The sequence below is a fragment of the Squalius cephalus genome (assembly GCF_949319135.1).
Source record: "Squalius cephalus genome assembly, chromosome: 17".
Taxonomy (NCBI): Eukaryota; Metazoa; Chordata; class Actinopteri; order Cypriniformes; family Leuciscidae; genus Squalius; species Squalius cephalus.
The window spans coordinates 34,060,981-34,083,660 of NC_137138.1; the positions used below are offsets into that span (position 1 = coordinate 34,060,981).

Consider the following 22,680-nt stretch of genomic DNA (forward strand, 5'->3'; position numbering starts at 1 on the left):
ACACAAAATTATGTCAAAATCCCGGTCTTCACGTAAACAGAGTCAGTTATGTTTTAAGTGAATGTAAACAGTTGAGAAAGGAAACGCATGTGTAACAGTATAATGGATCTGTGCGTCAGGTCTTAAAGTGACAGCAGCCTAATAAACCTGCTGACAATTTATGAGATAATATAAAAAATATCTATATGGCAGTTTTCCCCCATGGTATTGATGTCAAAATTGTGTCCAATGAAAATGCTGAGTGGCTTGTAACTTTGGAAAACCACTAGTCACAGTGTCTGATGAGCAAAAAAGTGAATGTCAAGCCTTCATTATAATGTATTATAATATGTGGTTACAATTATTCATGTGATCATATAATGCATTAAAACACTTTTATAATGCATTATATAAAGGCTTTAATTAAAGCATATTGTCCTTTAATAGGTTATAAAAAAATGGCTCTGTTCCTAAACTAATTAGTATTTTCACTGCATGTTTGATTTTGTTTTTAAAGCACTGAGATGCCAGTTTGTGACAATGATTCCGTGTATGAGTCCGTTCTCTCAAACCAAAAAGAAGAACTGTGCAACACAGAAATGGATATCATCGACAAGAAGGTACTGGAAAGTATAATAGTGTTATATAGAATGATGCTGGTGATGCAGGCCTTATTTTCCCCACAGATTTCAATCTTTTATGCTGTGCAAGATCCATGTCCAAACTTCAAACTCTTTTCAGCCAGACTAAAGCAATAATGGTAACACTTTACAATAAGGTTCATTAGTTAACATTAGTTAATGTATTAACTAACATGAACTAACAATGATCAATACATTTGTTACAATATACATACATTTTTGTTAATGTTAGTTTATAAAAACCCAGCTGTTCATTGTGTGTTCATGTTAGTTTACAGTGCATTAACTAACGTTAACAAATACAACCTTTGATTTTACTAATGTATTAATTATTACATTAAATATTACATATTACACATACATTCATGTACATGAAATTAATATTATCTAAGATTAATAAATGCTGTAGAAGTATTGTTCATTCTTAGTTCATGTTAACTAAGGTAGTTAATTAATGTTAAATAATGAACCTTATTGTAAAGTGTTACCGCTATAATGCATCTTTTTTGCCCTGTTCTAGTAATAAGTTATAGCAGGCTTGGTTAACGCGACTGAACCCTTAGCATGTGGACAAGTTAATCAGATTACAGCGTTGTGCGCATGGCTCCGGAAAAGAGGTGATGCGTGGCATTTACTTAATCCTTCAAATATTTGATTTTGCATTTGCATTATGTACACAGACAGATGAAGACTGTAGATCTACTACTCAAAAAACTAAGTCATTAGCCTAGGGATTCACATATAATCTCCACCTTGTAGAAATAAAGTAACAACAATTTTAACAATCAAGTCTGTCTATTTTGATCAATTTATGCAGAAATGAAGCTAAATCTAAAGGGTTCACATACTTTTTTCCTGCCACAATATATTTAGGCAACACTTTACAATAAGGTGCCATTTATTAACATTAGTTAACATGAACTAACAATTAATTTTAATAATCTTGACATCAGAACACATAAGAGGTCTTTGTTTCATTAAATCATCCTGCGAGTTTCAGAGCTTAAAACATCCTCATTATAAACAAAGCATTTATTTAATCAAGCGCCAAAAACAGCTCGTTTTGATATTACGGGATCGATGACGTCACACGGGTAAATACATTTGCATATGCCCGCCTCCAGAGCGAGACATCGACCAATCATCTTCATCGCACCATAGGCATTCATAATGCTTTGTCTGTAAATGATGGTTTTATATGGATAATGTTTTCATAACACTTACATGCGATAGCGAGTGTGTGTTGATACTGTTTCCTGTGCAGTGACGTTAGCCAATCATTGACAAGCCTTAAAGGAGCCGCGCCTTAAAAACGGATCATTTCAGACAGATGAGGGATGAAAAAGATAAATTATTTTCTCTTTTTTTAACTTAAACTATTAACATTAAACATTCATATTAACATTAACATAAAACTTTATTAACATTATAGGTGAACCTCAGGGAACATATTAAAATAATAATAAAAAATCCATGTCATGACCCCTTTAAAGTCCATTTCAACATTTACTAATACATTACTCACATCTCATCTGTTAACATTATTTAATGGACCTTAATGGACAAAGATGTATAAATACTCATGCTCATTGTTATTTAATTTTAGTCAATGCACTAACATTAACTAATGTAAAAAAAAAAATGTTTATTACAGAATACTCTGATATGTATACATCAAGTAGAGAGTGTAGAAAGACCGTTCACAATGCTTGACTGAGAAATCACATACCTTGACCTCAGAGCTCAGGGTCGGTCATGAAAGGTTTATAACAGTGTTTTGTCTGGAGAAAATGTGGGTAAAAAATTAGTATTTACTATCCTATAATCAGGGTTTGAAATTCACTCTTTCACTCACTGGCCAATTTGGCTACAAAATGTTTAATTTACCAGCTATTAAGAACTTCTACTAGCCAACAAAAAAAAGAAATAAATATATACACTACCGGTCAAAAGTTTTAATGTTTTTAAAAGTAGTCTCTTCTTCTCACCAAGGCTGCATTTATTTGATTAAAAATACAAACAAAAACAGTAATATTGTGAAATATTATTACAATTTAAAACAGCTGTTTTCTTTACTTTTAATATACAGTAAAATGTCATTTATTCCTGAGATCAAAGCTGAATTTTGATGAAATTTGATGCTCAAGAAACATTCATTATTATTATCAATGTTGAAAACAGTTGTGTACAATTTTTTTTCAAAATTCTTTGATGAATAGAAAGTTCAAAAGATCAGCATTTATTTAAAATATAATATTTTCTAACATTATAAATGTCTTTACTGCAACTTTTGATCAGTTTAACTCATCCTTGATGAATAAAAGTATTGATTTATTTATTTATTTCCCCCAAAAATAACATTAGAATTCTTACTGACCCCAAACTTTTGAACGGTAGTGTTTAATGTTACAAAAGCTTTAGATTTCACATAAATCCTGTTCTTTTGAACTTTCAACTTTTTAACTGTTTTCAACATTGATAATAATAATAAATGTTTCTTGAGCATCAGATCATCATATTAGAGTGATTTCTGAAGGATCATGTGACACTGAAGACTGGAGTAATGATGCTGAAAACTCAGCTTTGATCACAGGAATAAATTACACTTTACAATATATTCACATAGAAAACAGTTATTTTAAATTGTCATAATATTTCACAATAATACTGTTTTTTTTTTATTGTTTTTTATCAAATAAATGCAGCCTTGGTGAGCAGAAGAGACTTCTTTTAAAAACATAAAAAATCTTACCGATCTAAAACTTTTGACCAGTAGTGTATATATTATAAAATTTGGATTTCATACATTTATTTCTTATTCAAACAAAATCCTGTCATCCAGCATCTCCTCCATCCTCATCGTTTTCACCAAAAATGTGTTTTAGGTGGACAGATCAATACAGGACAAAGAACATTATTATTAAAATTTAGGATTTCTGTTCACCAAATGCTTTTTAATCTTCTCTATTGCTTCAATGTAAATGAACAAGTGTGCCGTTATTTGTTGTGTAGTGACGTGTGTGTTCAAGTACGCCAGATATAAGCAGATTCTGCAATACGCTGTATTTAATATATCATGACTCACGAGTATATGAGCTAAATCTGTGCAGATTTGTCTTACACGAACTTCCAGCAAACTGAGTAAACATAGTGAGGGTCTGTTTACACGACACCGTTTTCACCTAAAAACATTAAACTTTTTATGCTTTTTGGCCGGTCATTTACACGACAACGGCATTTTGGGCGCCTGAAAACACAAACTTTTGAAAACGGGTTTCAAAGTGCATGTTTTTGAAAACGGTCTCAGTGTATACAACAAAAACTCAAATCTCTGAAGACGATGACGTCATGCACATGCGTATCACGTGTTCAGTCTATAGTGTTTGATCGCCATCTACTGGCCTGGCAGCAGAATACAGCGTTTTTAGTCGTTTCCGCAGATCCGTGTGAATGTAGCCTGGGAAAACCCAGACAACTTCCGACAAATTTAGATTTGCTCTGCAAGTAGTCTGGCAAAGAGCTCATTCAAGCCCATTTCCATGCCGTCGAAATCGCGGCACCAATCAGAAACGTTGAGGCGGGCTTTACACGATGACGATCGCTCTGATTGGTTTTAGGTCTATCCAACTGCGCCCAGAGGCATTTGAGCGACGTCCGTTCAACTTTTAAATGCATTATTATATTCAAATTGCAAACACATGAGGACAGTCTCCATGAAAGACCCACTGATGAACGTGCTACTACATTTCTCTCTCCGAAACGGTAGGAAATTAAATTAGATTTAATAGAGGATTTTAACTGTGACAAGATGATTGACGGGGCAGTTTACGTGACAGGATGCACGCGACAGATCCGTCCGATAAAGATGACAAAGTAGTATGTCCCAAAGCTTGCCTACTTTTTTGCTACACATTCAAAAGTAAATACCTTTTCTTCACAAAGAGAGTACATACTTTTATGGCGTAGTGTAACTTAGGCGAATTGGGACGCAGCATATGGCTTTACACGATGACGATCGCTCTGATTGGTTTTAGGTCTATCCAACTGCGCCCAGAGGCATTTGAGCGACGTCCGTTGGTGACGCCCCTTTGGAAATTAGTTATTAATGAAGTTTTGCCAGACCATAACTCAGTTACTACTGAGAATGGTCTGGTTTTAACCAGGCTAGTGTGAATGGGGATCGTTTTGACAATGTCTGTGCGTGGAAAACTCAAAGGAAAAACTTCTCCGTTTTAAGCATATCGTTGTCGTGTAAACGTACCCTAAGTAACACACCAAATTGGCCTGTGATTTGACGGCGTCATACGATTTTACCCGCATTTGGCAGGTTGGACGGGTGTTATTTTCAAACCCTGCCTATAATTTAGTTATTATTACAAAATAAACATGTGTTGTCTGTGGTTCCTCTCCCGTATAGAGATGGCTGATAGCACGTATAGAGGAGCGTTTGAAGTGTCTGGAGGAGGTCCGGTCTGGCGTCCAGGGCGAGGCGAAGGCGAACGGTGTGTGTGGCGAGGCTATGGAGGCTCTGGTGCGGGAGAGCTGTGTGCCAGCCGAGCTCGAGCGATACACACAGTTCATAGGAGACCTGGAGCGGGTGGTGAGTCTTCTTCTCTGCCTGTCCGCTCGTCTGGCCCGTGTGGAGAACGCCCTCAGCACTGCAGACGACAGCATGGACGCCGAGGAGAAGGTGAGTTCATTACACACGTAAAGGTTACAGATGTAAAATAAGATATTATTTTATTTTTAAAATACAGATATTTTTATATCGCATGTTAAAATTGTCACTTTTTGAGGGTGAGCAAAAACGCAGTTTTTGTGTCTGTTCCTTTAAATGCAAATGAGCTGCTGCTCCCGGTGCAGCTTCAACAGCTCGTGTCCTGAAACTTTGTAAAACGTTTAGCCTTTTATGTTCAAACCGGAGTCAGAAAGATGGAGAGACTCAAGAAGAAGTGACAACATGTAGACAACATTTCTGAATGGTTAGTTGATGAATTTATGAAGCGTATGTGTAGTTATCTTCTAGTCATTGATTAGCATATTCTGTCATGATAATCTATAAATCGCGTTCCCGGGGCGGAGTTTATGTGAGTGATGTCACTAACCAATGAAGAAGCTCATTTGTAGTCTCTACCAGCCGTTTGAAAATTAAACTTTTAAAGTTTGTTGTAGTCCTTAAAAAAGCAATTTCTGTAAAAGCAAATATCTCCCTTTGCTTTGAACTTTGAGTGTCGTAACTTTGCAGATGTTGTTTGTGCTCAAACAGCAACATTACACACTAGAAAGTTAGAAAAGTGAAATCATAATCAACCACCCCTTTAATGAGGTGTGTCTGTGTGTAGATAGCTAGGAGGGGCCCTAAACACACGAAAGGTTGAGTTCTGGGAAACAGTTATTTCGTTAGATCTGGCTTTAAGATTGACTGGTTCTGCTGGATCAGATGTTGATGGTGTCAACACTGCCTGACCGAAACCACTCTTCAGTTTCGATGAGTTTTGCGATTGCACTGCCCTCTTGTGGCTAACATCTGAAGTGCAATCTGTGAGGAGGTCAAATATCAAATTATCTGTCATGTTTTGTGACTATTGTTGTTAATTGATGTCATTTATTTTTGACTAAATAGATTATTCAAATATAAACTACCATTCAAAAGTTTTAGATTTTAAAGTCCGCCTGTAGTCAATAATTATATCCCTTAAAACTCATCTTTGATCACCAAAATGACATATTTAAGTGTTTTTGTGAAAAAAAAAAATCTTCATGCCTTAAAATATCTTGAATGTAACTCGACACCCTTGCCTCATTTAGTATGCACGGTTCTATGAATATGCAAATGAGCCCCACCTCCACTCACTCACTCAGCTCAGAGGTCCACTCGTTGACGATCACACGTTGATCTGATTGGTTACAAGGTAGTTTGTGACATCAGAAACACCAGCGATTTCAAAGCGTGTTTTTGAGACTGTCTTTGGTTCACTGCAGTTTTAAGGAGAAAATACTCAGCAATGGTGTCGACTTATGAATTTACACATGGTTTGTCTTAAAGCATATTAAAAACACCACATAGACACATAAACTACATTAAAAACTGGATTTTCACCACAGGGGGACTTTAAAGAAATGAAATGTCATGTATCGTTGCTGAATGAACGTATCATTAATAACAGTGAAGACATTTAAAATGTTACAAAAGATTTGAGACTTGATTTTGATTTTATTTGATTTATTAGACAAGAAAGAGCTGAAGCACGCTCATTTGTCAAGCATAACACAATAAAGGTTAAAAACGTCCATTCCGGTCCTTGATGTAAAGCCCAGGTTACATTGGCATTGCATACTGTTATAAATAATAAGCTACAATTAGCTAAATTTACAATCACAATCTTGCAGTTGCTCAGAATTGTGAGATAAAAAGTTGCAATTACCTTTTTTATTTTTTATTTATATTATTGCATGGACATGGAATGTGAATGTGTTTCATGGAGTTGTGGAAGACTTTCTAAGAGATCAGATTTACATTTTTTTCCTAAAAGAAGTTCTTTGGAAATATCCTGAGATAAAAAGTTGCAATCATCCTTTTTATATTTTTTTTATTCCATGGCGGAAACAAGCCTCCATAATAAGAGCTTTAAAGCCATTTAATGTCATTTTTTCCCCTCAAGAGATCAAATTGACATTTTTTTCCTTTTTTCCTGTGTGCGCGACTAATTAAATATGAGCCGAATTGTGACGTATTCATAAAATAATCCTGACTTTCCTGGATCCACAGCAATCGCTGGACAACCGCTACCGTCTCCTGTGCAAACAGAGGGAGGACGCCAAAGACTTGAAGGAAAACCTGGACCGTCGGGAGCGCCTGGTCTCCAGCTTTCTGTCCAAGCACCTGACGGACACACAGATGCAGGAGTACCGGCTCTTCATTCAGACCAGCGCATCTTTGCTCATCCGCCAGAAAGACCTGGAGGAGAAGCAGCGTTTAGGAGAGGAGCAGCTCGAGGCCTTGCTCAGCACTATCCCGACTCCATGAGGACAGCTCCAGACATCTGCCTTTCACCTGTTTTCCTGAGACTGTTAATGCTTTGACACACCATAGGGGCTTTCGCACCGGAGGAACCTTTCATAGTTCCTACAACTATTGGCGGAAGATCCCGGGTTTTGGCGCGTTCGCACCGCAGGAACTAGGAACGATTTCAGTTCTAGGAACTCCTTATGGAGGAACTAATTTAGCTAATAACTAATGTAACCCTAACCCTCCTACCCTAGAGTCGGTCTAAACCAGCGCTGTAGGAACTGTCCGTGACGTTAGTGTTCGCTGATTGGCTGAACACACTCAAAGCACCTGCCATTCTTAAAACACACAGATTATAGCCTATACATTTACTCCACAAACTAACTCTACGAACATGTAAAACAGTGATAGATGAGCATCTAGATCTTTACGCTGAGGAGAAAATCCTACGCCACTTTGAGGAGAACAAGAGAAACATGATTATGTGTTTCTGCTCAGCAACACTGGACATCACACACACGGCATACGCTAATAACTCTTCATCACTGTCTACTTTCTGTGTGTAACCGTTCTGTCTAATAACGTATGAGACAGGACTGTTAGACAGATCGTACACTAATGAACACGGAGAATGAGAGCACTGCCGTTCTCAGAGACGTCAAAATAAAAGTCTCAACAACAAGCGTGTCTCACGTCACTTCAGAGTTCCTCCTGGAGCTGCGAACACAACCAGGAAAACGCTCCTATGGGAAACATTAGATCTCGGGGAATCACACTGGTGGCTCGTTCCGGTGCGAAAGCCCCTCATGTTTCGCTCTGTAGTTGAGTTCCTCTGCAGGTCGTATCAACTTGACTTTCGAAAACCATGGAAAGCTTTATTTAAGAGCCCAGGAATGTGTCCTTTCAGGCGTGTGACAGATCGCTCTAAAACGACGACCAAAAAAAAAAAAAAAAAAAAAGGAAGAAGCACTTTTGTAAAATAACCTGCACATGCTCATATTGTGTATTCATTATTAATTTCAGGGCTTCGTTATTGCTTTGATGCTGCAGCGTAGTGTAACTTTTCATTCTTTCCCATTCATTTTGTCCTGTTATTTCATTTGGCACTGTCATGTTGAATGTGTGTAATGATCGAGTGTGTTTGAAATGATTGAATCTGTATTATTTAACTGCATGTATATTGAGAGCATGATTCAGCATCTTTGTAATACCCTTGCATTAATGCATGTATCCACAGTGACCCATGATCTTGTGTTCTGCTGTTTGAGCTACAGAAATGACTGAGTCACTGACACAAACATGTGAGCAACATTCTCAACAAGGCTGTGTGTTACAGTGATTTTACCAGCTGTAAAACCATGGTAAAGTCACTGTAGTGTTCCGCCACGAGTAGCTTATTGCTTTTATAAACCAGCAACAACAGCAATATGATAAAACCAGTGTTCAATTATAGTTACATTCACTATTAATTATAATAATTGGAACTAGATTTGCATTTCCTGTTAGTAATAACGTGCTTACAATGTGTTTTAGGTTGAAATGACAGTAAAATGCAGAAAAAAAGAAATATGAAAAGTTGATGGATAAAACGGGAATCACAATTCAGCAAGTAAATAGTCTTAAAATTAACTTTTTGAAACTTTACAAATTATCTACAGAACAAAGTTTAAATCTCATCAGCACTCTGAATTATGGAGGCTTGTTTCCGCCACAGAATAAAACATTTTAAAAGATAATTATGACTTTTTATCTCACAATGGTGAGTTTGCATCTAAAAAATAAATGTACATTTATCTCAGAATTGCGAGATATAAAGTCAGAAATAAACTCGCAATTCTGACTTTTTTTCTCGCGATTGCGAGATTATATCTCGCAATTCTGAGATAATTGTAAATGTATTTCTAAGATGTCAACTCGCAATTGTGAGATAAAAAGTCGCAATTACCTTTTTTATTTTTTATTCTGTGGCAGAAACAAACTTCCATATTGAATGAATTGATTTGAACCAGGTTTCCTGATGTATTAAACATTCGATGTTAAAGTTATCTGGTCTTTAATAACATTCTCAAAACATTAGCACATTATTAATTTGTTCTGAGAACATTCAAAAGTAACGTTCCCATAACGTTTGCATAACCATGAAAAAAACATTTGTATACGTTAAAGGTGCTGTATGTGTTGTTTTGACTACCACAGCTTAAAATACCTAATATGTTCGCAGATGTTTAGGAAACATGCTGAAATTCACAAACCTGAAATGAGCGTTCCGTGGCGGAATGTCTGTTCTTGTTTTGATCTGTGTGACTCCGCCCACTGCCAATTTACCCAATAGTATTTCGACACCCCCGTTGGCGGGAAACAGCGCGTATTGCATCCATGGAAACAGCGAATGAACGGGCCAGAAATCGCAGATTCTACCAGACAAAAAAAAATGTTTGAGGATGAACTTGTGATAACATTCATTACTTCTGTCCATTATAGTACTTAATCTTGATGCGTTCACATTGCAAATGCATATCAGTGTGTGTTGTGTATTTACAGTCATTCCGTGCTTTAAATTGTCAAGGAAGTTGAACGCTCAGAAATGTTTTCTCTCATTTTCATTAGCTTTCTTGTGGAATACATGAACATTTGGCTTCTCGGTTGGTTAAACAAGTGAAAGTTTGTTCTGTCCTTTGTGCCGAGGGTGATCCCTGGTCTTTCCGTCCAGTGCTCATGTTTATACGGCCTGAAGTCACACATGAAAGCCCTAGTTCTCCATAGCGACAACATGACGCCATCCTGTCACGTGTGCAACCATTCTCCACTTCATCTGCAATACAGCGATCAGGTTCAGCTTTGCTGGGTGTGGATCATGAAACGAGACTGTAAATGAGCATTTGTCTAGTGTGCTGTGAATGTGACTTCATCAGTTTTGCTGCCATCTTGTGGTTTTGTGTTTATGTGGGATGCATGAATTCTATTACCTTTGTTTAATGTGAATAAAGTTGTCTCACGGCACATCATTAGTGTTTGTTTCATTGATGCAAATATCTGTAAAAAAAAATGCTTTGAAATAACATTAATTGTAAAAAAAAAAAAACATGAATAAAAATAATGTGATGTTTGAAGTTTAGCCTAAAAATTCAAATGGATAAATCTCTAGGCCATATAATAAGTATATGTATATGTGTATATATATATATATTTTTTAGCCTATTTAGGCCTTTTCATGATGCATTTAGGGGGAGATGTCATGTAACTATGTTACAATGCCAAAAAACAAAAACACTTGTGGGTTAAATATGATGCAACTTCTCCATGGAAGATCACGTCAATCTTGTATTTTTATAGTGAGCTTCATAAGCTCTTAGCAAAACACCAGTGTTATGAAACATACAGGCCTGTCACGCATGCCGAATCATGCACACGCGTGTCTGAAGGACATCTCGTTTCTCTTCTAATGAACACAGATGGAGGAACACGTGCTGGACCTCCAGGCCGGAGGGTCGAGTTTAATACTGATGCATCATGGGAACATCTAGAGATGCAGCTGTAAGCAAAACTGGTCAGTTCTTATCTTGTCAGACCATCGTGTTGGTTTAAACTCCCAGCACTGGTTTCCATTGCTATTTCATCATCCACTGCTGATCTGAGGTCAGCAGTAAACACTGACCTCTATATATAAAATCTTATTCATCACCGCATCAAGAGACAACATCGCAGATATACACGACAAAACTGAATGAAGGTTCACGCACAAGATTACGTTTATTTGCATAATAATTTACATTTTTGAATAAGAAAATGCATTTATTGTAAGATAAGACCCAATGTCTTATAAAAGTCCCCAAAAATCCTGGATTATGGATGACTAAAAGTAAGCATTAAACATGAATCTACTCGTGTTTAACACCTCAAACAAGAATACTTCACAACATCTGATGCATAACACACTGATTTGCTGCTCAAGAAACATTATGATTATTATCAATTTTTTTTTTTTTTTTTTTTTTTTTGTGGAACAGCATTTATTTATTGTATGCATTTAGTGTTCTTGCTGAATAAAAGTATTATTATTATTATTATTATTGAAATAGTAGTCTATGGCATCAATCATTCATAGTGAAAACTGAATTTAAAAACCTTTTTTGTATGATGGGTAAATACCATATTCACAAAGCAAGATACCTTAAATTAAAACCTAACTGCAAAGTATTTGCTTATTATTTACATTTATTATTGTCATCCCTTCAAAAAATCCCCTCCAATAAAAATAGCTTTGAAAACATCCTGTATTATAGAACAAGTTTTATGTATTTTTCTTCTTTTTTTTATTACTTTTTCCTTTTCTCTGAATCCCCACATGTTTGTGTTTATTGTTATGTGTTATTTAGTTTTGTGCTGAATTATAATTTGCAATATTAAAAAAAAGGAAAATCAAATTTAAATGAACAGAATTCCCACATGAAGGCTGATTAACATGAATATTCAGTTTTTAATGAGCGCCTACTCGTTTATGGATAGCCGTCCGACACGAGCCTCTGTTTATGCGACACCGGCTCGTTCTTTGCTTTGTTTAAAAAAATAGTAATCAATCATTCATGGTGAAAATAGAATTTAAATGAACAGAATTCCCATATAAAGGCTTATTGACATGAATATGAGCGTCTGCTCTTTAAATTTTTATGTAAATTGTATTTTTTCTTCTTTTTTTATTATTACTTTTTACTTTTCTCTGAATCCCCACATGTTTGTGTTCATTGTTCTGTATTATTTCCTTTTGTACTGAATTATAATTTGCAATATATATAAAAAAAGGAAAATAGAATTTAAATAAACAGAATTCTTCTGGATTCCCATATAAATTCCCAGTAATTGGCATGAATATGAGCGTCTGCTTGGTTGTGGACAGCCGTCCGACGCGAGCCTCTGTTTACGCGACACCGGCTCCTTCTTTGTTTTGTTTCAAAAATAGTGTATGCCATCAATCATTCATAGTGAAAATAGAATTGAAATGAACAGAATTCCCATATAAAGGCAGACTGACATGAATATTCCGTTTTTAATGAGCGTCTGCTCAGTTATGATAGCCGTCTGACGCGAGCCTCTGTTTATGCGACACCGGCTCGTCCCTCTCCGCTCGGTCGTCCTCTCCCAACGACATCAGCTGGAATCTCGGCTTGCTCTTTTTCTTGATCCCGACCGGATAAGTTGGGAAAAGCCTGATTTTGGGGTGTTTCTGCGGGTCGCACTCCTCTCTGAGCGCCAGCGCCTCCTGCTGGACGGCTCTCGGCTCTCCCAGAAGCTCCCTCAGTTCTCCCGAAACCTCTTTCCTCAGATAGTGGTAGGGCTTCTTCCCACAGTTGTCCCGTATATTCCCGTTGGCTCCGTACTTGTGGACCAGCAGTTCGATCACAGGCGTGTGTGTGTGGATGGCAGCGATGTGTAGCACAGTGTATCCGCCGTTAGTCTTAGCGTCGATGTCCACGCCGTGTCCGCTTTTCCTAGAAACCTCAATAATCTTACGGACCATGTCCGTGTTCCCACTCTTGACGGCCCAGTGTAACGCCGTGAACCCAGACGTGAAGTCCTTCTTCTCCGCGAGCTGGGCGTCCTTTAGCAGGAGCCCGTACACATGACTCCACTGCCCCGCCGCGGACTTCACTAGCCACTGGTGCTCCGCGGGATCCAGCGGGAACTGATGCGACTGCTCCTTCGGCTCATCCGCTGGTTTCGGAGTCTTGAAGTGTCTCCGAACCTGTGGAGACTCGCTAACTCCATCCGTCGTCGTTCTCCTCCATTGACGTTCTGGTTCAGAGTCGGCCGTTCCCGAGGGGTTCTTGTGCTTCTGGCTGATGTTTGCTTGTGGGATTCGTAAAGGAAGTGCACATGGTTTGTTTGTCTTCTCCGCTCTGTGTTTGTCATCAGACTTCAGTGGAACGGTGAAATTTAAAGACTTTTTAGGTGTAAAGTCCACATTCTTGCATCTTTCCAAAGCAGTTTCTATTGGAGAACGTGGCGCTGGTGAAGCTTCAGTCTCTGACCTCTTACTGTCTTCCTTCTGGTCTTCCTCCGGATCTTCATAATCATCGTTTGAGGCTTTTAGTAGGTGATGGTATACTTTCCTCAGGACTATATACTTGGTGTCCTGGAATTCTTTAACATAGGCAATGTTGTTCACACACGTCTTGAAGAGATCTCGGTTCTGCTTCTTCTCTGCCGGATCACCGCAGTTTAGTTGCTCTTTAAACTTGCTGAGCAGCTCTGAGTTCCTCACCTTTCCTCTGCCTTCTAACAGTGTGTTTAAGATCGCCTCTTGAGTCAGAGCCATTTCTGTGTTCGTCCTAGATATAATCACACATACTTTAGCAGGACGAGTCTGTCGACTGAGACTCCTGGACTGTAGCCACACCTTTACCTGTCTTCCGGAAGCAACACGTAACAATGAAGAAGTACAAGAAAAAAAAAAAAAATCAGACGTGGTGGGGGCGGGGCTTTAAAAAAGTTTAAAACCGATTATTTTAACTTAATTAAAATCTTTTTTTTTTTTTTTTGTCAAGAAGATGGGCAGACATATAGCGAGTTACCTTTAAATTGTTAAATAGTTTAAAATAAAATCATATCAGTAATAATGAGTACAGCATTAGGCTAATTCTAAAATTATAAAACGCTAAACTCAATAAATCAACAAAGAGCATGTATCGTCCGTGTGCGTGTATTTCGATGAACATTATGTACAGTTTATGTCATAATTACTTGCGAAATTGTTTATTTCGAAGCTCTATCTTGTCGGGTCTTGAGAAAAGACATTCCTGAAGCAAGTGGGAGTTTCCAGGAAGAAGCCATATTGAAGGTTTTTGCGAAATTACGAATCCTAGTATGGCTAAATATTATCTCATGAATATTAATTCCGTCGTCTCGAGCTGCTAAACAATCATCCTGATCCGTCCGGTCATGACACATTGTCTCAGTTTACTTTAAAAGACATAATTTTTGTATTATAATGACGATAAAAATAAACCCCTAGAGTAGGCTACGTTGTTAATTTCTTTATTTTATATGGCAAATTCTTCATTCATAAACAAAAGTTTGCAAATGGTATTCTGTCCTATCCTTATTTTGACACTGAATTAATCTCACTTCTTAAATCTCTTCGGTATCCCTAAGATTTATTCAATATTATGAAGAAATATTTTAAGAAAATACATGCACTTAAAAGCTTTCATTGCAAAATAATGTATGTTATTGTATCAAAACAATTGTAGTTGTCATATCTCTTCGCCATGTCATCTTTAGTTTTGCATTGTTTTTGTATAATTATTGTTTTTTTGTCTTTGTTTGTTTTTTATTATATGCATATATATGTAATTCGTTGACAATGTTCTTGTTATTGAGCATTTAAAAAATAAATAAAAATAAACAAAAGGTTCGGCCGGTCTCACGTGACCTAATTAATATTCAAGAGCCGAGCCTTCAGCGTTGGTCGCTTGTGCCTTTCAGCCAATCAGCGCAGAGCGTATCATTGCGTCATTTAAATTCACAAGCAAGTCCTTCACCATAGTAACGTTGGTAAATTCTCCAGCCCGACCACAGTGAGAGTGAGTGAGACGAAGGCAGGCAGCTCCCTTTCGCCTTATCCTCCAAACACACACATTCCTCATCATGGCGGCCACGGATGTAGACATATTTTCTGTAAGTACCCTTTAAAGTCAGTTCTTACTTCCGGAAACCCACTTAGACGGACGTACACGGTCTGTCTGTACAGGTTTATCTGTAATGAATCAGGACTAGCACGAGCGCTACTCTCTAGCTTAGCCCAACGGACTCTGACTATTCACTGTTTTACTCTGTGTGTGTGTGTGTGTGTGTGTGTGTGTGTGTGTGTGTACTACAGGTCAGATCAGGTGTATTATCTGTCTTTGTGATCTTATTCCAGCTATATAACGTTAGTGTGTGTGTTTCTGGAGAACCGTAAAGGGTGTTGAACTTGTCTTTTCTCAGTCTCTTGTGAACATCTCTTTATTTACAGTGAGTCCACAGACTCTATAGTACACATTTCATATTTCAGTAGTTTGCCAGATTGCTTTTGAAGGCAACATGCTCCCTCTTTTACACTGAAGTGTTTTCTACCCCAAATCCCCATTGAAACAACACTGTTGTGAACAGCCAGACTAGAGCCGGTGAAGTTTGGGGCCAACATGAGGCCCTCAGTGTGAGATCACAGATAAAAGTGACAGAAAGGGCGGATGAGGTGATATCTGATCGTCCCGCTGTCAGACTCCAACAGTTTATGTGTTCATTATGGGATCTTTGGAATAGGTGGTGATTGTGTGAAGGATAATAAGTTCATGAGAACGCAGTAAGTTTTCAGTCTGTCTGAGTGAAACGGAAGAAGCAGGACGCTGTTGAATGAAAAATGAAAGTTATCCCATAATTTACTCATCCTCAAGCCACCCTAGCTGTATATGACTTTCTTCTTTCAGCCGAACACAGAGTTATATTTAAGAATATCCGGGCTCTTTCAAGCTTTATAATGGGAGTCAGAGTTAGTTAGACTCGCGTACGGCCGTTACCGAAAGCCAGTGATTATACTTTATAAAGTTATAAATATGGATATTTTTCTTACACAAACGCATGGCTTTGCTTCAGAATTCCTTTATTAACTTGGAGTCGTTTAGTTTTATGATGGATGGATGACACCAAGAGACCTCAAGACACCATTCACTCCCATTATAAAGCTGGGAAGAGCCAGGAAAGTTCGACTGAAAGAAGAAAGTCATATACACATAGGCTTGAGGATGAGAAAATGATGGGATGATTTTCATTTCTGGGTGAACTATCCCTTTAAGCAAGGCTTCCTTGGTCAAGAAGACCATGCTGGTCTTTCAAGGGCAAGTTCAGGTAGATTAGATTTGTAAACTTTGTGTTTTGAGCGACAGTTCAAGCCTTTGTCTCGGGCGAAGCCGTGAGAACCGATCCATCAACAGTCCTGGGAATGCTCAGGGAAGGACTTTTCCGCTGCTAATTTGAGGAAGTGCTCTGGATTTGAGGGAAACTAGTTTGGGTTAGAGAAGAATAGCTGTATTGAGCTGTTTACTGTAGTGTGTTGGGAAGGATAGATAATAGGTTATGTGTGTTCTGTGGAAGTGAAACCTGTGGTCAGTTTCAGAAACTTCTCCTCTATATTAAGTAAAGATCATGTTCCATGAAGATATTTTTGTAAATTTCCAACCGTAAATAAAACATGTATTTTTGTGAGTGAATGCAGCACAATCGCCAACATAAATGCACAACTTTAAAGGAGATTTTCTCAATGTTTAGATTTTTTTGCAACCTTAGATTCCAGATTTACAATAGTTATAAGGCCAAATATTGTCCTAACAAACCATACATCAATGGAAAGCTTATTTATTCAGCTTTCAGATGATGTATAAATCTCAATTTCAGAAAGTGTTCCCATGTGACTGGTTTTGTGGTCCAGGGTCACATATTTGGAATGGAAACAAGACAAAAATACTACGAACAGCAGTGTCACACATAACATACCATCTCTTTCACTGAATGGAAACAATTTGATACATTTCCATACGACTCAAAGTCACTAGAACATTATGAGGACGCATAAATGATGACAGGATTTTCATTTTTGAGTGAACTGTCCCTTAAAGCTTTTTTTTTTTTTACCCATGATGCATTAGAATTTTAATTGACCCTCCACAGCTCAATGCAGTTGATCAATATGACCCCTAAAACCACACAAAGCTCTAATCAAAAGTCATTGACTCTGAAACACACTCATTCTGAGAGCTGGACGCAAACTCTTGGGTTTAAACAGCATCTCACAGAGACGTTCAACACAACGCTCCAGTGGACAGCTGCATAAACTGCTTAGACTAGTCTTACAAGTTCGTCACGTCATTTTTTCCTTTCACACTGGTTATACTTTTATATGTCAGTTTCATTAAAAACATTATATTTTAATCCGAAAAGTAAGATTAATTAATTACCCCTTGACAAACTGCTAGTTAGTCATAGTTCTTAAGACACAGGCTTAATATCCTAATGATTTTTGGCATAAAAGAAAAAGTGATAATTTTGACCCATACAGTGTATTGTTGGCTATTGCCACAAATATACCCGTGTGACATGTGACTCGACGTGATCCAGGGTCACATATCTAGAAAGTCTTAAATCAAGATGCATTTACTAGATGAGTAAAATGACATAAGATATCATGTCCTGTTTTCCGGTGGAGTTGATGCTTAAAAAAGTTAAATGATCTGCCAATGGGGTCAGAAAAATAATCATAATTCAGACCGAAACAAGATTATTTTTCTGACCCCATTGGCAGATCATTTAGCTTGTTTTAAGCAAAAACTCACTTCATTTTTATTTATTTCCCCAGAAAACAAGACTTAATATCTCATGTCATTTTACTCATCTAGTAAATGCATCTTTGATTTAAGAAATGTTTGATATTTGGACTGGAAACAAGACAAAAATACTGAGTAAGAACAGCATTTTCTGCACTAAAGTCTCTAAAGTCTCACTTGCACTTGTGAGGATGAGAAAAGAAGAGATTTTTCATTTTTGTGTGACGTACTACATCTCTTTTACGGACAGTAGCCTATAATTGCACAACTCTTCACAGTGTCGGTTCAGTTTTCTAACTGAAAGGTTTGGAACAAGACCGTCCTGTTCAGCATTCATTTAATTTCTTGTATTATCCTCTAGTTTCAGGGCAGGGCTGATGTAGTTACTGTTATTTAAAGATATATGAGTTTCGTGATGAGTCAACGTCCTGTTCATGCTTCGACATCCTACATTTGACCACCGACATTAATAAACACATAGGTCATGATCTGCGTATGATATGAGACCTCTAATCTAAATGTCATTTATGAATGTCAGTGTATGAGACTTTGTGACTTCATTTTTTCGAGGCAAGAGCATGAAGCTTTACTTTTACGCTATGGAGCACATCAAAAAACTTTAGGGGTGGAACGAAAATTCATCCATTAATGTGTTTTTCCTTAATAAAGGGATACAAGCAGACATTAACAAGGAGAATTATTTAATTTCTTCGACTGCAAAAAGTGTTTCTGCTTCAAACTTTGTTTAATAATTATGTAATTTAACATGCAGAACTCGTATTTATTGAATTAAATCATAGACTAAGTTTAATAATCACATTAGATTAGGCTTTACCACAATAAATTCCTCTTTTTCCATCCGTGAGGTTCATTCTCGTGTTACGCTGCATGTTTGAGCTTCTGTTTATGTTCACTGATCAATGTTTATCATATAAACCTAAATTAAATCTCTTCATCATATAAAGTGATCAAGTCTCTAGAAAATGTTGACTAAACCACTCAATTCAAATGGATTAGTTTTACGATCTCTTTTTATGAATTTGAAGTGTAAAAGTGGTAGTTGTGTGGACTGTCAATGGAGGGATTCATTAAAATATCTAGCCTACATTTGTGTTTCGAAGGCGAAAGTCTCATGGGTTTGGTTCGATGTGAGCGCGATTAATTGATACGTTTTTTTCATCTTTAAAATAATTATTACGTACACTTTACGATATTTAGGCCTGAGACTTTTTAAAAATGTATTATTTGCACACATGCTTCAAGATACATTTTACAGGTTGCACACATCTCATTTTAGTCACACATGAACGGTTGAAGTGTCGAGCCCTGACGGCATTAATGATATGTTCTCAGTCATTTATAATAAGTGTAAAATGCAAAACTTTACACCTGTCTTTTACTTCAGCTTTAAAAAGAGTTTATGAATGCATGCACTGAGTGACAGCAAGCTGTGTGTGTGTGTGCGCATGTGTGCGTGTGTGTGTGTGTGTGTGTGTGTGCGCGCTCTTGTGTGAATATCTCTAATAGTAAAAGCAGATAAACCCTGTTCAGTTCAGTGCAGATGCCACCCGAATCTAGACCATCTGCATTCTTCTCCGTACCGGCCCCTCCTCCCGTCTTATCAGATGAGATGCCAGAGAAATTTCCGATGAGGGTTGTTGTCCGTTTGCTGAAGCGGGCACACACACACACACACACACTCAGGTGTATGTGGGGGGTGAGAGTGGAGCCGTCCCAGCTTGGCTGTTCTCCACTGTCACTGAGTTCCCATCTGCCTTGAACAGTCTGTGTTGTCCTAGACTCCATCACGGATTGGCCATTGGATGGTGTCATTGTTCCCTGCAGAGTTATTGTTTTAAATCATTCTTATTAGGGATACACCGATATGAAAATTTTGTCCGATACTGATAAATCTTTATATTTCCGATAACCGATATATTAGCCGATAAATCTAAATCTACATTTTTACATCATTTTTGAGAGCCTGATTACAAAAACAAAAGTTTAACCATTAAATCATGTCCCAAGCACACAATTATGATCTTCTCATTATAATTTATGTAGCCGATATGACACGCTTTTTTTTAAGTCTCAAGTTTTTCCAATCATATTCCAAGCGATTCAAAGCCATCATGTTGAACATTGAGCATCTGAAGTGTCTCAGCTGAAGGAAATAATACATTATTTATCGGCTTTAAAGGAACACTCCACTTTTTTTGGAAATCGGATATTACGCAATGATATTACGCAGTGTCACATTGGAAGTTATCTAGCTGGGGACTATTTTCAGGCGCTGCGTAATATCACTGCGCCTGCTGCACTCATGGTACGCCAGCACATTACGCAGCAATGATAGAGTTCCTAGCCATATCGGCCTAGAAAATCGCAACTTTTCATTTTCCGTCGGTCTTAGCACACGATGTAACTACAGAAGAGTCAAGTTTTAAATAGGAAAAATATCGAAACTCTTTGGTCATTTTTTTGAGAGAGATGCTAACGGTCTAATCAGATTCAATGATCTATGCTAAGCTATGCTAAAAGTGCTACCGCCAGACCCGGAGATCGGCCGAATGGATTCGAAAACGGTAAAACTCAACTCTTTAACTATTTCCAAAAATGTTCTTATCGGGCCGATAACGATATAACATTAAAAAATGAACATAGTTTCATTTGGTAGTTGACAAATGGCCAAGAAAAAGTACTTTTTTTGGAAAACATAACTTTTTAAGAAAAAATACATATATTTATGGAGTATGAAAACTGCAGTTTCAGAAAATAGTAGTGGTCACTCATTTTGTCAATGACTTCACATATTTTTTTCACGTTTTCACTCAACAGTACTGTAAATGTGTCCTATGGTGTGACATTTAAAAAGTACTAAGAAATTCTATTAAATAACATAAAAAAATACTTGAGACAGAATTGTTCACATTATTAAAACATTATTTTCTTAAAGTGATATTTATTTTACATGAAAGTACTAATTAGAATCATTTTCAACATGGATAGATGAACCTGATAAACTTTTCCCTATGAATGTCAATAAAACTTTTTCGCCAACCTTACAAAACTGTTTGAAATTGTACCTATTTAAGAGGAGATATTATTGTAACTCCCCTAATGCCAAACTTGACTCTTTTTTTAAACAATATTTTAAAATAAGTATATTTTTCTTTTGTTTTATGTTTGTCACACCATAGGACAAAACGTCACACTAAAGGACAAAGATAGTCATTGCATAAAAAGAGTCAGAATATATAGTGTTTATTGTAACAATAATAAAGGAGGACATTTGTTTTTTTGTTGAAACTTTATATATTTGTTTTAAAAGCTTCTTAAGGAGGTCTTGTCCTATGGTGTGACATATGTGTCCTATGGTGTGACAGGCCAAAGCGTCACACCAAAGGACATTTCCTGTGACATTTTCTGTCACACCAAAGGACAATTGAGCTTTTGTGGCAGTTAATAACCATGCTAATACTAGCTGAACTGTCATTAGCGATTGGCATGATACATTTGCATAATATTACATACTCCTGCTGTTAAAAATACACATTTTAATTAAAAAATTTAATTTAGGAGTGTCACACTAAAGGACAAAAAAACTTAACAACTTCAGTGGTCTGAGAACATAGTTAAATATTTGAACAATTCTGAGTTAAATATTTACCATGTGCACTGCTCATGGGCTTCATAGGGGTCTTCAGTCACATGACCTTGAATGGGGTCTTTCAACTAAATTTAGTTGTCCATGATATTGCCCAACTTAATGTCAGGTTATTGCATAACACCAAAGGACATTTTTTTCTGTGACAAACTTTATTAAATTCCTACACTTTTAGAAATGTATGTATAGGAAAAGTGATGGCCACTTAGTGAAATAGACACTTGCACAATTATGCCAGGAGTGTTCATTAAGATGTTTAAACATTATTTTCTTTATTTATAAAAGTTAATATTTATGAAATAATCTTGTCTACCGTCACACCATAGGACGATTTAGAGATTTGGCTCAAAGTTGTAAAAAAATAAAAAATAACTCAGGTATTTAAACAACAAATTCATGTAAAACAAGAAAATGTTAACCATAGTATTCTAAATGATGAAAATGTGAAATAAATTATTTTTTATCTTCTGTGACGGTGAAAAAGCCACGTCACGTCAACTACCCACATATCGGCCGATGCCGATATGGTGGCCGATTTAATGTGCATCCATAACTCTTATCAGCCACTGGTGCAAATTATGGAAATTAATTTCTAATCTTAAAGTGTTCACCTAAAATATATTTTTTTCCAACACGGCATTTAAACCGAGTTTTTTGATAAAGTTGAAGCCACTGTCATTAGCAATTCTGTGATCTGTTTTGAAGCTCATTCATTTGAAAGTTTATTGTTATCAAATGGAAAATTGCCACTAGTACATTATTCAAAATATCTTCTTTTGTGTCCTAAGGAAGAATAGGCTAGTAGTCAGTGGTGTCTGGAATGATTTCCTTGTTGGATGAAATATTTCTTTAAGTGTTTCTGGATGGGGCGATTCTTTGGCAGAGAAATGCATGGAATGTGAGCCGATGTGCACACAGCTCTCAGTGTTCTGTCAGTGTGTCTGGATCAGGCCTGTCACTGCGAGGGCGGGTTGAGAAAATATTGTTGTAGGGCCCAAACGCTGCTCCACTTCCTCCTGATCTACTGCC

The 22,680-nt window shown here is 37.1% G+C and overlaps 3 protein-coding genes and 1 long non-coding RNA gene across 8 annotated transcripts in view; 2 read left to right on the forward strand and 2 right to left on the reverse strand.

Annotated features, from left to right (window-relative positions):
- Positions 1-8,033, forward strand: part of shroom1 (shroom family member 1) — a 57,358-nt gene extending 49,325 nt beyond the window's left edge. For all 3 annotated transcript variants that reach the window (XM_079847131.1, XM_079847130.1, XM_079847132.1), the window contains 3 exons: positions 497-599; positions 5,038-5,310; positions 7,390-8,033. In XM_079847131.1, the coding sequence (XP_079703257.1) occupies positions 497-599; positions 5,038-5,310; positions 7,390-7,647 (634 nt within the window). In that variant the 3' untranslated portion in view covers positions 7,648-8,033. The remainder of the gene's footprint in view (positions 1-496; positions 600-5,037; positions 5,311-7,389) is intronic.
- A 450-nt stretch (positions 8,034-8,483) lies between these two features.
- On the reverse strand, positions 8,484-11,195 carry LOC307144637. The gene is made up of 2 exons (XR_013818794.1): positions 11,009-11,195; positions 8,484-10,662 (listed from the first exon to the last, which is right to left on the reverse strand). It is a non-coding gene; the product is annotated as an uncharacterized lncRNA (long non-coding RNA).
- Positions 11,196-11,361: 166 nt separating this feature from the next.
- Positions 11,362-14,025, reverse strand: sowahaa (sosondowah ankyrin repeat domain family member Aa). Its single transcript, XM_079847892.1, has one exon. The coding sequence runs from the start codon at positions 13,940-13,942 to the stop codon at positions 12,689-12,691; it is 1,254 nt and encodes a 417-aa protein (XP_079704018.1). The 5' UTR covers positions 13,943-14,025; the 3' UTR covers positions 11,362-12,688.
- Positions 14,026-15,173: 1,148 nt separating this feature from the next.
- Positions 15,174-22,680, forward strand: part of septin8a (septin 8a) — a 38,019-nt gene continuing 30,512 nt past the window's right edge. For all 3 annotated transcript variants that reach the window (XM_079847166.1, XM_079847167.1, XM_079847168.1), the window contains exon 1: positions 15,174-15,303. In XM_079847166.1, the coding sequence (XP_079703292.1) occupies positions 15,274-15,303 (30 nt within the window). In that variant the 5' untranslated portion in view covers positions 15,174-15,273. The remainder of the gene's footprint in view (positions 15,304-22,680) is intronic.